At 48.4% G+C, this 14,491-nt stretch overlaps 2 protein-coding genes across 12 annotated transcripts in view; one reads left to right on the top strand and one right to left on the bottom strand.

Annotated features, from left to right (window-relative positions):
• Positions 1-289: 289 nt before the first annotated feature.
• SENP8 (SUMO peptidase family member, NEDD8 specific) lies at positions 290-7,978 on the bottom strand. Of its 3 annotated transcripts, none has more exons than XM_088172842.1 (2): positions 7,594-7,978; positions 290-2,525 (listed from the first exon to the last, which is right to left on the bottom strand). In XM_088172842.1, exon 2 carries the CDS (start codon positions 2,495-2,497, stop codon positions 1,859-1,861), a length of 639 nt encoding a protein of 212 aa, XP_088028968.1. In that variant the 5' UTR covers positions 2,498-2,525; positions 7,594-7,978; the 3' UTR covers positions 290-1,858. The 3 variants fall into 3 exon arrangements, with proteins under 3 accessions (XP_088028968.1, XP_088028967.1, XP_014744761.1); XM_088172841.1 differs by lacking the exon at positions 7,594-7,978 and adding an exon at positions 6,564-6,656; XM_014889275.2 differs by lacking the exon at positions 7,594-7,978 and adding an exon at positions 6,073-6,444.
• MYO9A (myosin IXA) overlaps positions 6,836-14,491 on the top strand; it is a 174,393-nt gene continuing 166,737 nt past the window's right edge. For 6 of the 9 annotated variants that reach the window (XM_088172836.1, XM_088172835.1, XM_088172832.1 and 3 more), the window contains exon 1: positions 6,837-7,039. The gene's annotated coding sequence lies outside the window, so the exon portion shown is untranslated. Of the gene's footprint in view, positions 7,040-14,491 lie in introns of all 9 variants that reach the window. The other 3 variants (XM_088172838.1, XM_088172837.1, XM_088172833.1) reach the window with 2 other exon arrangements.

The raw sequence follows: 14,491 nt of genomic DNA, 5'->3' as shown, positions 1-14,491 counted from the left end.
TGCAGGGAACGTTCTTGGACGCTCACTTTGCTAACCTGGAAAAGGATGAGGAGCTGGATGAGCACAGCCCCTGCCCTCAAATCTCCCTGGTGTTTCCCATGCCACACCCACGGTCCCGTTTTCTGTCTTCCTCCCTCCCTCCTCAGCCCAAGTCAACCTCTAAAAATAGGATTGAGAGATCAAATCAGCCAAGGCGGCACTGTCAGACAGATGAGTCAGAGCCATCATGCTGTGACACTCTGCACCACAGCATTAGCAGGGACACCAAGGACTGGATGATGCCAGGAAGTGCATGGTGTGGTCTGAGTTTTATTCGGGATTTTATTGGGAGTGGCAGTGATGTTACTCTGGCAAAGCCCCTCAGAGTCCAAAAGGAATCCCCTTCAGTGAGGGCTGGATCCTGTTCTGGCTCCAGCTGAGTGAGTTTTCCAGGGAGGGCTGGTGCTGGAGGCTGCTTTCCTGTCCAGGCAGTGTTAGGAGGGAGGGGAATGGCCTCAACCCTTGTCAGGCCCCAGTGCTGCCATGAGGGTGTTTTGGGGCAGCCTGAGCTGATTTCTTGACTTTCACTTGGAGCAAAGGAAGCCCTCCATCCCCTCGGTGTTGTACTGGTGGTGAAGAGCTCCAGGTTAAAAACAATTCTTCCTCAAGGGTTGTATTTAACCCGGATTTCCCTTCTCAGATAGGGGTGTGGTTGCTCTGCTAGACAGCACCTGAGCAACCTGCTTTTTGCTTCTCACCAAGTGAGAGATTCCTTATCCTGCAAAAACATCCCAGTTTAATTTTTATTTTCCACACTGCTAAGCCTGTCTTTAAGGAGAGGATCCACTTCAGGATCCCAGCCATCATGTAGCACGGGAAGAGAAGTGTTTCAGTTTGCTGAAGTGCATTAAGGACTTCAACGAGCCCACAGTTATCTTTGGCTTTTATACCTCAAACTCTGTCCTTTTGTTCTCCCTGGTGTGTTTTTTTTTTCTCTCAAGTAACAGAACTGGTTTTGTGTTAGAGCAGCGACCGCTAACAAGGGCTGGGGAGCACTGATGAACCCTCCCCACACAGAGACGACCTAAAATCCTAATGAAAAACCCCAGACTTCAAAGACCAAGTGTTGCTTTTCATCTCAATTTTCTTTTCCTAGGATTGGCTTTCTCAGCTTCCTATTAATCTTCCAGCAGTTCAGAGTCAGGTTTTAATTTGCAATAAGAACAAGCAGGGGCGGGGGACCAAAAAAAGCCATCACTGTGTGGCCAAGGAGCACCTGGCTGATGAAAACTGACTTTGATTTTTCCCTGTTCTTAAATTAATTGTAGCATTTCCTTTGCAGTCTCATCTTTTTGCAGTGACATATCAATATCAGGTTTTCAGGGGCTAAAAGGGTTTTCTTGGCTGCTAAATCCCACATTGCTCCAATGCTATTAGCAGGAGGCACAAACTAGAACTGTCCACGATAAAGCACTCAGAGGCTTGGGTTTAAAGGGCATTTGCTAAACCTGGCTTGGAAGGACAATGCCTGGAGCAAACTAAAGCCACCTAATGAGGGCGTGTTGCCTTCTGGGCACAGGTGGAGAAGTCTCTTTAGCAACCTGTTTCACCACAGCGATTACTGTAAAAATTTACCATGGAAAGGGTTTCTTTGAAAGCAAAGTGACTCTTGGCATTAGAAGTTGAAAGGCCGGTGATTTCGAGAGGAGAATAAGGCTTTTCCTGGAGGGAATGGGGTGTTTAGGGGTGTAGCCATGCTAGGGGGGTTACATTCTTTTTCTTTGGGACAATCCTGTGCATGGGCATCTCCCTCAGGCACTGGGGGTGCTGCCTCTTGGACTGGGAAGGCAGTTTTTGAGGGGCTGGAGGTGCATCCCCATCACTTCTGTGCCAGTTTCGTGATGAGAGCTTTCCACTCTGACCTCTTCTGTGTGATGTAGGAGGGGGTGAGGAGCTGCAGCAGAGGCTCCATCCGCCCCTGGAAGTACCTGTGGCACAGAGCCTCAGCGTTGCAGATCACATACATCCCACAGTCGTAGCTGTTCTGCTGTGCCGGCGCCTTCTCCTCCACAAAGGTGGCTTTGCCTCCTCTTATTCCCAGAAAGGCCTCCAGTTTCCCTGCCACTTGCTTGGCGTGGACAGAGTTACATTTACTGTGGGAATCGTAATGGGCAAAGCACTTCTTATCCCTGAAATAAACCAGTAAGCTCCAGTGGGTGCCCCCAGCGGCCTGGCTGGAGTTGTCATTGATAGGCAGGAACAGCAGCTCCTTGTGGAGAAGGTCCAGCGGCTGGAGGAATATGGCTATTTCTTCCTGACTAAGGGCACACTTGATGAACTGAGCCACCTCGGGGCTGATGAAACAAACACGGTGGCTGAACTCCTGAAACTGCTGGTTGGCAAAGTACTCGAAGGCGAAGCCGATGATGTGGTCATTGAGCCAGTTTGGGGGCTCCAGGAGGGCCACGTCCGACTGCCTCAGCAGGCTGTCCATGTAGCTGAGAACCACGGGATCCATCCTGCACTGCTCCAGGGAACCCACAGAGCTGCAACAGACAAAGGGAACATTGGATCACACCTGGGATGTGATACAGCCCAACAAACACCTCAAGTTCCTTCTCGGCAGCAGTAGCAAGAGCCCAGGATTCCCCACCCAGATGGATATTTGCAGGACTATGAGCAGATGGAGAACACGCAGTGTTGGGTTGAGCAGCAACCTACTGTGGCTCTAATGAGATCAACCTTCTATCCTGAGGATCTGAACCTCACAACAAAGGAATTTCAGAGCAGTTCCTGCACAGAAACCAGGAGTGATCCAGAAGTCAGGTGGTGTTTGGGTGTCTCAGTGTTTTACCTGTGCGGTGACAAGTTCTTTGCATCACTGGTATTCCCCTAAATAAAAATCTTTTTGGACTGTCTGACAGACATATTGTCCCTTTCTCTGAGCACAGAGTGGCCCAGCTCTGTGCCAGAGGCATGAGATGTTCCAGGAGAACCTGCTGGGCCGCCAGCACAGGAGGCACAGCCTTGAGTAAGGAGTAACAAAGCAAGATGAGATCACAAACAAACCAGTTCCTGACCATGGGAATCTTTATGACAACTCTCTACATAGCCACAATTTAGGATATTTTCCATACGGAAATTTGATTTAGAGCCCCTATATCTACCCTGGTTTTCCTTTAGCTCTGACATCCCGCAGCCTTTCCAGGCTCCTCAGTGCTGTGATGCATTCTCAGCCTCTAGCTCCTTTCCTGGCCAGGACAGGGCTGGAAATGCCACAACTTGGGACAGGGGTGACATGAAGCTGATTTTGGCCTCATTCTTCCCTCTTCTGTCCCAAAGACAGCATGAAAACATCTTCAGATTTCTGAAAGCCTCGTGTGAAAGCTCAGAATGATAAGATCACTTTAATATGATTCACTATAAATAAGTCAACAATTTTCCATCATGACAAAGAGGAATGAAGCAAATGGAGTATTCTGTTAGGAAGAAGTAGATTCACACTTCTTATTGTGACATGAATCATGAGGAATAACCCTTCCTGGCCTGGGATGCATAAATTAAGGGATTTATCTCTCAAAAATCTTGGCAAAGTTCCCCGGCATGTGACAGGCAAGGAACAGAATGGATGAGCCATGGTCCATGTGTAACACATCGGAAGGAAGGGCTGAGGTGAGTGTTTGAAACAGCCAGTGAGCGTTTCTGTGTGGCTGGTGGATCCCAGAGATGCCGAGCAGCAGGAGTCACCAGAGGAAGGGAACAGCCCTTGTTTATGCTGAGCCAAACACAATGGTATTTGGACACACTTCCGATCTTAATGAGCTTCAACTATTTCCAAGCTCGTGGTGCAAACCCTTATAGTATAAAAACAAGAAATCCAAATGGAATCACAGTAACTCCTCAGCCTGCCCGAATATAGCTTGGTTTAAAGATCTGAACACACTGCAAACATCCTGTTTGGGGGTTTAACGTGGGCACTGCTGAAATACTTCATGTATGTGCCCATGTAATGCCCTGAATTTTCCTTTACATGGTGTTCTTTCTGCTTCATCTTCTCCTGGACATGTAGAAGTTCAGCCAATAGCTTTCCACTCTAGTCCAAATGGGATTAAGGGCGAGGGAAGTGTGTGTCCCCTGCTCTGTTAATTTTCCACTCTGCAGAAACATCATTGTGGTTTGTTTTTTTTTTTTTTCTGTCATGACATTTGGCATGTTCCTCTAGTCAGGAAGGAGAATGCAAGTGCTTAATCGCCACTAGCTACTACTTTTAATTTTGTTGCCATCTGGTATTTGTGAAACTGCCTGTGAGTTCTGTGGGATGACTCACCACATGCAGCTCCAAGGAAATCCCTTGGGAGGCTCCCTCAGAGCCAGGTCAGGTAAGCAGGGAGAACCAAAACAAAGTGGTGGGGCTGTGAAAAGCCACTGGTGAGGTGGCTTTGTTTGGGAGAAACTCCCATAAGAGCTAAAGATGGATCTGCAGAGGAGCCAGGACGGGGATGCAAGCCTCTGAGGAGTGTTGAAATCCCGACATGGAGTGGGAGCAGCTCTGCTCAGCCACAGCCAGGACTCTCTTCCTGAAGACTCAGGCACGCTTTGTTGAGTTTCCATAAAAGTAGGAATAAATACTGGCCCAGACCTGGAACATTTGCTGGAGGTTGCCAACAAGTGTCTTGCTGGTTTGTTTTATCTGCATATTAGTAGTTGGAATTTGTGCAAACTCCCTGGAATCCTCAGCTCCTCCAAGAGATTTCAGCTGCCCTATTTCCAATTCTGAGACGAAAATGGGGAAAGAGAAAGGAGCATTTCAATACAAACACCATAATTTCACTTACAGATTTGAAAATGGTGCTGTGTTGCATCAATAGGGCAAGAGGTCAAGTTTCCCTCACTTAAGTTATAATAATTTAACAGATTAGCTGCTGACATTAGCGCGGGAGTTCAATCCATAAATGGATGGGGCTCCTTTGTGTCCGGACACAAAGCAAAGCCTGTGTTTTTCAACACTTCACCAAAAAACATCCCAGACCTGTCATTTTCACACCATTAAAGATAACCCTCTGCAGGTAATTGCTGAAGGCACTTGAGAGGCAAAGGATGAGACTCCTTCAACTGAGCATAAAAAGGCAGTGACAGAGCAAAGGGAATGTGAACTAAGGATGAATCAGATTCCTAGAGTCTATTTTAATAAATTAAAGGTGTTAAGAACCTTCAGAGTGAATAGTATAAGGTGACACATCACTAGAGTCCTGTTCCTAACTTAAAGAACATGGAGGTAAATAGGAAAATGGTCACCTGGAAGACTTTATCAGGGAGCAGGAGGAAGGACAGAGAAGGTTTTGTCTTTTAAAGATCAAGAGTAAAAGACCCTATGGTCTAACTTTCTGTTCACTTTTTCTGGAAATACGGGGTTTAGATACAACGTCTGGATAGTTGTTAATGGAGTAAGATCAGACAAGAAACATTAATTTCTATTTGCCAACAGGAGCCAGGCTGGGTGACACCTGAACCTCTGGACTTATGTGTTTCCTGACAGAGCCAGAGCAGAAACTCAAGGAAAATTAAACAACCAGAATGGAAGTGTGGTTGACTCCTTTTTTGTTAAATATAAATAATCTCTCTACAGCTGTAGGTTATAATTCCTGTATGATACAAGAACATCCCACTTCTGAAGGTTCAGCAGGCCGTGAGTGCTGAAATCAGAGGAAAATACTCCAAGCTCCGTACACACTACGCCCAAACTTCTCTGTTCTGGACAAATTCCCCAAAACAGAGACTCTGCAACCAAACTCAGAATCTTTCTTGGTGTCACAGCATCTCCCAGGGCATGAAACCAAGAGCCACAGGACCAACACAGAATGGATTTTGCTCCCCAGGGTGGGGATGACCAAAACCTGGAGTTTAACAGGAAAAAACCCTCAGCGACCAGAACGCCTGAGAATGAGCGACGGTACCGGGAATGTCCCAGAGGTACCGGTGGGATCGCATCTCAGATCCTTAACCCGAATACCATGCACTCATCTCTCACCTCCCACAGAAAAGAGTGTAATCCAGGGATTACAATAGGAAGCACGAGGAGGGAATGTAACTTACCTGAAAGACCTGGAGGTCACTGGAATATTGGTCAGGAGTGGGAATTCTGTCAGGGGAGGCGATTCGGAGTGTCCTCCGCCCCACGGAGGAGGAGCGACGCGCTGACCCCGAGCCTGACCCCGAGCGTGTCCCGGCGCTCAGAGGCCGGGATCAGAGCACGCCAGCAGCCCCGGGAGGACCTCGCTCGTCCCATCGCTGCTTTTATGTGAATAAACGGGAATTACGGGGCAAGGGGAGAATGCACGCGGGCCAGGGCCTGGCTGCGGTGGGAGCAGGGACCACCCACAGCACCGTAACACACCTCCACTCCTTTACCCATTTTACCCTCTCTTCCCCTTAAAACGCAGGCTTGAAGCTTCAGGGCCCGAGACCAGCCACTGCCGACGGCTGCGGTCGGCGCGACCCCCAGCGCCAGGACCTTACCGGCACTATGTCCCAGCCTGTCCCCCCGTTGTCCTCCCATGTCCCTCCCGCGTTCCCCCGGCTCTCACCCGCCGCCTCATCGCCCGTCGCCGCCGCCGCCGCTCGGTTACCGCGCGCTACCGTAAAGCGTCCGCGTCGTAACGACAAGGGGTCGTGTCCGTGGGCGTGTCCATAGCGGGGCGGGGCGGGGCGGGGCGCGCGCGCCTCCCTCCCCTCCTCCGCCGGGCGGGCGCGAGAGGGCGGCGCGCGCGCGCGGGCAGTCGGGCAGCGCCCGGGCGGCGGCGGTGGAGGTGGCGGGAGCGGCTGCCCGCACCCCTCCTTCCCGGGACCCCCGGACCTCCCTTAGCGCCGATCCCCCTCAGCCCCGACCCCCGGAACCCTCCCCGGCACCGGCCCTTGGGGCACTCCTCAGCACCGACCCTCCTCATCACGGACCCCCGGCACCTCTATTCAGAACCGACCTCCTGCAGCCAACGACCCTCGGGATCCCTCTCAGCGGCGGCGGCGGCTGCGGGCGAGGGATGCGCCGCGCCCCGACACGCAGGTGAACGGTGGCGGCGGCAGCGGGGAGCGGAGCGGGGCGGGGGCCTCCGGTGCGCACGTGAGGTGGGAGCGGTGGGGCGGGGGTCGTGAGGCGAGCCCCGCCGGAGCATCGCGGGGCCGTCGGCAGTCTTTGTTCGGCGGAGGAGGGCGAGTCTCCCCGGCGTCGCGGAGTCCCCCCGGTGGTATGGGACCCTCCCGGCCTGAGCCGCCCCCGGCAGGGTGCGCGGTGCGGGGCAGCCCCGCGCCCTCCTCCCCCCCGCGCACGGGGCTTCACCGCCCGGTGCCGCTCACCCCCATCGCGGGTGGGTGGGTTGGGCACCCAGAACATGGCAAAAACAGCCTGGTGGGAGGGGATTTACCTCGGAGGCGTCGCCAGTGTCACCAGTGGGGCCGTGGGCTGTAGCCCTGAGTGTGGTAGTAGCCCTGAGGCCACGGCTGTGGACGTCGCGACGGGAGCAGGTCGCGATCGCGCCGTGGCTCCGGCATCCCGGTACGCCACGCAGAGCCATTCCCGAGTACCCATCAGCCATTCCCACCCGTCGGAATGAGCTATACCTGGATTTGCTTAGCACAGTGTTGGACTTCACGGCACTTCCCACCCTCGCACGCCGGACCCCCTGTGGGTGCACTGCTCCTCCGAAGGTTAAAGCAGTCGATATTTCTTTCTGGAATTTTCCCAAACGTAGCCAAAAGGCCTTTGCTTTATCCCAAGAAAATAAGCCCCCTCCGACGTGACCTGCGCTAGGACCTGCCGTGAGTTCGGAGCCGGGCTTTTTGCCGCCCTTCTGCTTCTCGATCGGCTTCTGCCTCCTCCATTTACGTTTTCCTATCCCCAAATCAAGCCGACGATGATAAAGTGGGGAGCGTGAGCTCAGCAGAAATCATGGCTTTCCCATCCTCGCTGCAGCGCGGTCCCTGCCCATCGGCGGATCAAAAAAATAATCACGTAGCGGCAGAGGAAGGAGATTTGCTGCCACGGGAGCGGTGTCTCACTCAGTCGATAACCGAGTGCTGTAATAAATCGCTCTGTAGATTGCTAGGTGTAGTAGAATTAGGTTTCTGTCTGGCTCAAGTGCTTTCCTGACTCTTTTCCCATGGGACTGCTAGGAAATCACAGGGGAGCGTTGTGTTCCCATGGAGGGGTGCGGTGATGGGCTGTGAATCCTTAGACACGACCTTACAAATCTGACCTTATCCATAAACTCTGGCTAGGTCAGAGCCTGCATTATCCCTGAAGAGCATCATCTTTTTAGCCCCTTGCCCTACAGTTACACGATTCCCCCTACGTCCTTGAGTAAACTCACCCATTTCAATGGCTTTTCTCATTTTTACATTTTATTTAATTAAAATAAGATGGCTTTCTATGCCTTTTTCCCTCACTAAGGCTCTCCCAGCCTTTGCCCTCCCTCCTGGCTGTAATTTTTGATCCCCAAGACTGTTTTGGAAGTTGTCTGTCAGGCTGCTGATGGCAGGGAAGGTAATTCAGCAGCCCTGGCACGCAAGTAATAATGGTTTTGTTTCCTCGGCTGTCAATGATGATGCAGCTTCATATTTGTTTATTTTTTCTTTATGTATTTATTGCAATCAATGTATAAATCAGGCAGCATTAGAGATTTTTCCTATGTGTTGAAAGGTCTAGTGTCCATCAACAGCACTTGGAAAATGCTTTATTGGAATTCATCACGTATTTAAAGTGTAGATCTGTTTTGTGAAGTTATTTGTTCTGTGCATCCACTGCTCCTGTTGTGATTTTTAAACTCCACGTTTTAACCTTTTTTTTCTTCTTATTTTGGGTGGGAAAGCTGCATTTTAAGATTAAAGGTATCAAATGCCTGACATTACTACTGTTACAACATCTTTCACAAACACCGGTACTAAACCCTCAGACAGTCAAACCTTTGGGACCCTTTGCTAGGCAAATCTGAATGCTTTCTGCGAAAATCATTTGTATCTGGGATGTTTATGGTGCATTTCATGAGCATTGATCAGGTTTGCTGGAAAACCCCTGAGAATGTGAAGCACCTGAGGTTGGGCACTTGGGAAACGTGAAAGTTACCTGTGGAGCCTTAATTTAGCTTGTGTCAAGGTATGGCTGGACATGAAATCCTCATGCCCTGCTTGGTTTCTAGGAGAACAGGATTCTGCTCCGGATGGAAGAACGGCTCGCTCCTTCACATGCCCGCAAGTCAACAGGGGGAGTACTGGGAGCACAGGGACAGTGCTGGTCCCTCCACTGGTTTTGCAGCTCTGGCACCACCAAACTGGCAAGGAAGTCCAGGGTTTGCCATCACATCCTTGGGACCACACGTGTCCTGTAGTCCTGGAGCTTAAATACCTCAAGTCTGGGGAAACCAGGAGCAAACTTCCAGTATCTAGAAGGGGTATACAAGGAAGCTGGAGAGGGACTCTTCATCAGGGACTGTAGTTTCAGGACCAGGGGGAATGGCTTCCCACTGCCAGAGAGCAGGCTTAGATAGGATATTGAGAAGCAATTGTTGGCTGAGAGGGTGGTAATGCCCTGGTACAGGTTGCCCAGAGAAGCTGTGGCTGCCCCATCCCTGAAAGTGTTCCAGGCCAGGTTGGACAGGGCTTGGAGCAACCTGGGATAGTGGAAGGTTTCCTTGCCTGTGGCAGAAGGTGGAACAAGATCAGCTTTTAAGGTCCCTTCCAGCCCAAACCAGTCTGGGATTCTGTCATTCAAGTGTGACCGTAGAATTTCTAAAGTTGTTTGGGGTGGTTGGTTTTGGTGAGTGTAGTGTGGCCACTTTCTGCCCAGTTCTAGTTCTTGCTCTAAACTGTGCAACTTTTGAACTCAATTCTTTCAAAAATACATTTATGAGGGAGCAAACAAGGTCGTTGAACCACTGGAAGCATCTTAGCCGGTCAAACTTGATTTCAGAAATTCCTGCGTCCCCTCGGTTTGTAAATAAAAGGGAATTTGCGTTCCTGCTTGCACGCGAAGCACCGGGGTTGAAGGCATGTTTGTTGTGTCTTGGTGAAGCTCCCAGCCTGGGCCTGGACTCTGGCTCCCTGAGATGGGCTGGGTGCAGGTTTCAGCTTTGGAACATGGTGAGTTTTTTGTGTTGAGGTTTAAAAGAGCATCTGAATTTCTCAGGCTTTGTCCTGCGTGCCGACATTTGCTTCACTTCCTCTCGAGTGAATGGGATTTCTCCCCTCTCAACAAAGTAAACATGAGCATAAATATTTAAAGGATCACGGCTCAAGTTTGCAAATTGGAGACTTTCTCTAGCATTCCTTTGGACAAAAGCAGTAGCATTGGAGATTTGGGATGTGTCTGGATGCTTCCCTGCTATGGGGAGAAGCTTGATAATTCTTTGGATTTCATGCTGCAAAAATACTCTGCCATGTTTTCAGGTTAGATGGCCGAGATTATCACAAAGCTTGGGTTTTTTATGGAATTTTAAGGACCAAATGCTGCTGATGGGATATCTATGGATCATTGGAATTGAGATTGTTTTTGTGGAATTTTATTTTTCTTTTACACAGGCCAAATTTTTCCATAGGTTTTGGGTATACATGTGAAGGCACAGGTGTTCACAGTTGAGACAATAGAAACCAAACACGTGAAACTCTTGCCAGATAATGGATAAAAACAGGAAAAAAAGGAAATGGAATAGTCTTTGTTTTCTTTGTTTGACTCTTTAATATTAAATCTCGTGCCACGTTCGACAGGTCTAACACCATGGTGACATGTACGTCTTGCTCCTGTGATTGTGTTGATGTCTTAACCTCTGTCTTGGAATTAAACTTTTAAACTTTTTTGTTGTGGAACTCAACAAACCACTTGAGCTCAGAAAATAGGAAAATTCAGGAGGGTAGGCTATTGAACATGTATTTTTAGAGTTGAACTAACTTTTGTGTCTGTTTTTAAAATATTATCAAGAGTTGCAGTTTTGTTAGACCTTATGGTAGCTTTATTCTGTCTATGGGGAGGAATCTATGGATCCCTTTTTCACAGGTACCTGTGGAAAAATCTTACAGGTAAGGTGAGAGTTCCATGCCTTTGCCACAATGGCTTTTTATTCCTAACAAAACCTCTGTGATCTTAATGCTACTTCTGATGGAGGAATGTAGGCTCACCTGGGTCAGAAGGGAACTCAAGAGGTCACTTGATCCAAAATCCTACTCCCAGTAAGATTGTCTGCAAAGTCAGATTGGCTTCTTCATGGCTTTAGGTGTCTCATGTCGGTTGTCAGACCTGTGGTTTGTGGGCTGTAGGAGAAGGGAAATGAGGTGGTTTGAGCTGTATTAGGTAGGAAGTGTCCAAGTAGAATGACATTATCCATGATCCACTGCTTGCAGAGCGTGGCCTTCCACTGCAGCCTGTTAAACTGCTGCTTCCCACTGCCTTTCCATGAGTTCATTAAGCTGGTCTAGTCACAAACTCCAGGTGAAAGAGGATCTGGCCTGGCTGAAGTTAATTTTGGGAGGACAACAGTCCAAGACCATTTGCTGGTAATCAGCATGAAGCTGGCAAGCAGCTCCACAGTATTTTGGTGGAAACTTCTCAGAGTTTTTCTAGGCAAAATGAAATAAATAAATACCTGTGATTTGGGGTTTATTGTTACTCTTGTGGTTACTTTCTGCTGTTAAAGTCTTGCATTGCAGTTTCTCATTAGGTAAAGATGTGCATCCCTTAGAGGAGGGATGAGATGTCTCTTTGTGTAGGGTACTCATATACCTTTGCCTGTTCACACTGTACCAAACCATGGTTGGACAAAGCTATGGGTCATAGTTTTGGGCTCTTTTGGTGTTTATTGTCAGTCCTTCTTTAGAGTTTTTCTAAACTCATGAAGAGACAGAGCGTGGTTTTCAGCCAGGCATTTTTTTTTGCCAAGGGAGATGGGGCTCAGGAGTGGAAAGGCCGTGGTGCACTGAGGATGCTCTGGGTAGGACAGCAGTGAGGCTGGGTCATGCCAATGCCATCACAGAAAACAAAGAACATAGGAGAGGAGTTACAGGAGCTGATGAGGCAGCCAGTTATCCTGGGCAGATACACAGTGTGTCCAGGTTTGGGTATAGATACTTGTGCTGTCTCTGCATTAATGATCCAGATACAAACAAGCTTGAAGTTTGCTTGGACCCTTTGAGATCTGTCTCTATATGCTCCCAAAGAATATTGATATTCCTTAGCTGGATCCTTTCTCTGTTGATGTGAGATCAACACAGAGATCTCTGTGGGGAGCTCTGCCAGCTGTATCTCATACAAGCTCTCATCTCACTCACCTACAGATATATGTTACTTTTCTTGCACTACATGCCTGACTTAAATAAGATGCAGGCACAGCTCTGCTGTGGTCTCCTGTCATCTCTCTGTTGGGTTGTGGTGTACTTTTGAAGATCTCTTCCAGGTCCTGGAGGAAGTTTATGAAATCCCTGTTGGTGTTAAGGCCCCTAGGGGTAGGCTGGCTCTGTGTGTAGGTGGTCCTCTTTGAGGGGAGGGCTGGGCTGGACCCTTTCAACCCTGGCAGTTTTGGTGGTTCCAACTGTCTGCTAAGCTTCTCTTGGAAAAATCATCTTGGTTTCCATCCCTGTGACTCACAGGAGTTACTGCAAATCCCTGTTAGGTGCAGTGGGGAGCAGAGCAGGGAACTGTTCTGCTTGGATGATACATGAAGTAGAAAAGGAAAAATGTAGTTTAAAATAAATGCTTTTGTTACCCCCTTTAAATGTAAAAATGGCCAAAATATGTGGGTTTCAATGTAATTTTGGAGTCTTATTTGCTGGTCTCTTCACCTTGAATCACTTCTGGCATCCCCCAGATGACCTTGAATCCTAGAGTTACTCTTTGGATGTCCGTTCCAGGTCTTGGCTTTTCTCCATCATGCACGGATAATCTGACAGCCTCTGTGCTGTTTTTAAAAGAAAACCTCTTTGGACTGTCTTTTATTTATTGCTAAGCATGACCTTTAAAAAGATAGAGGATCCTGGATATGCTGTATCATGGCTGAGCATTGATGGAAGAGGAGTGTTTAATCCAGATAGATCCATCTTTGGAAAACCTGAGCTTTAAAAGCAGCTCAGACTATGAACGTTTTTGATAGACCGCCAAGAATTCTTTTATTGTATTCAGCATCTACGTGGTTGGTTTTGAGGGATGAACTTAAAACAAGTTAACTGAAAATATTTACTTTAGCAGACTTCCGTAACTCTGTCTTTTCATACTTCACGTAAATACATAGACCAAAATAAAAATTATCCTGAATGTTGCCATTTAAACTTATATGACACTTGTCTATAAACTGTTAGGTTGGTTTGTGCTTGTTGGGTGCAGAGGACAGCCTCCCTGGGGAGGAATTAGTAAATGATTTAATTGTTAAGGAATGTGGTCCCATTAGACAAAAAGAAAAAAAAAAAAGGATCGCAGCGGATCATTAGAAATGTTGTGCTTGATTGAAACAATGCTGAGCAATTTGTAATGATTTTTTTTAAATAAATAGGTTTTTTGAAAAGGGGGGGTTATGTGAGTAAATAACTCTTCTGGGGGTTTCTTTGAGTGCAGAAGAGCTGGTCTCTGCTACTTAATTCACCAATTGCTTCATAAATAGGGCATCGTTATGTGGAATTTGTTGCTGCTGGTGGTGGCAAGGATGGCTGAACCACTCCAGCTCAACAAAGGGATTTGGAGAGATGTTTAAAAGCAGAGCCATTGTTTCTTTTGCTTCTTTTCATCCAAAAATAAAGATCCAGCCCTGCTGCTAAGGGATGTGGCGTCCCAGGCACCTCCCCTGGGATTCGGCCCCACGTTTGTGGGGTGTGGTGAAACGTCTGGCTGAGCAACGAGGGCACACTCTGGGTTCCCTCCTTCCCGGCCAGACTGTGGCACAAAAACCTGCAGAGGCAGGCGCTGGCATTCCCTGTCAGGAGAGCTGGGGCTGCAGATAATCTTATCCAGAGGCACTTCACCGTGCCTGGCAGGTAGGCAAGGAGATAGGAGGACAATGCAGAGCAGAGGTCAGGTTTGAGGTGCCTGCAGCAGATAATGAGGAATCTTAAGAGCTTTCCTCAGCTATGAAGAGAATTAACTTTATCAAAAGCAACGGAGGAGTCTGCAGGGAGAATTGGATGGATCCACAAATCTTTTTGCTGGTCGCTGCTTGCTCAGCTCCAGGGGTTTCCAAGTGCTCCATGACTTGTCAGATCACTTGTTTCAAAACGTAGTTCCCTTCTCCAAATGTATCTCTGATCTTACTGCAATCCATGGGGATTTGATTAAGGAATTTATTAGCATTGATAAACATTAGCAGCAGTATTTCTTCTTATATCTCTAAGAAATAACTTGCCAAGAAAGAAGACTTTGCAGCTGTTGCCTGCTCCTTGCCCCACCAATTTTGTGGAAAAGACATGGACTTGTGCATTGTTCAAGACTCCAATCTCTTTGTAATTCCAGGTGGGAGCTGCCACTTTCCAATGTTTTGTTTCTGAGTTCAGC

This window comes from Sturnus vulgaris, chromosome 13 (assembly GCF_052056855.1).
Source record: "Sturnus vulgaris isolate bStuVul1 chromosome 13, bStuVul1.hap1, whole genome shotgun sequence".
NCBI classification, from domain to species: domain Eukaryota; kingdom Metazoa; phylum Chordata; class Aves; order Passeriformes; family Sturnidae; genus Sturnus; species Sturnus vulgaris.
The sequence above is the reverse complement of the archived record's forward strand: the minus strand, read 5'-3'. Positions and strand labels throughout refer to the sequence as shown.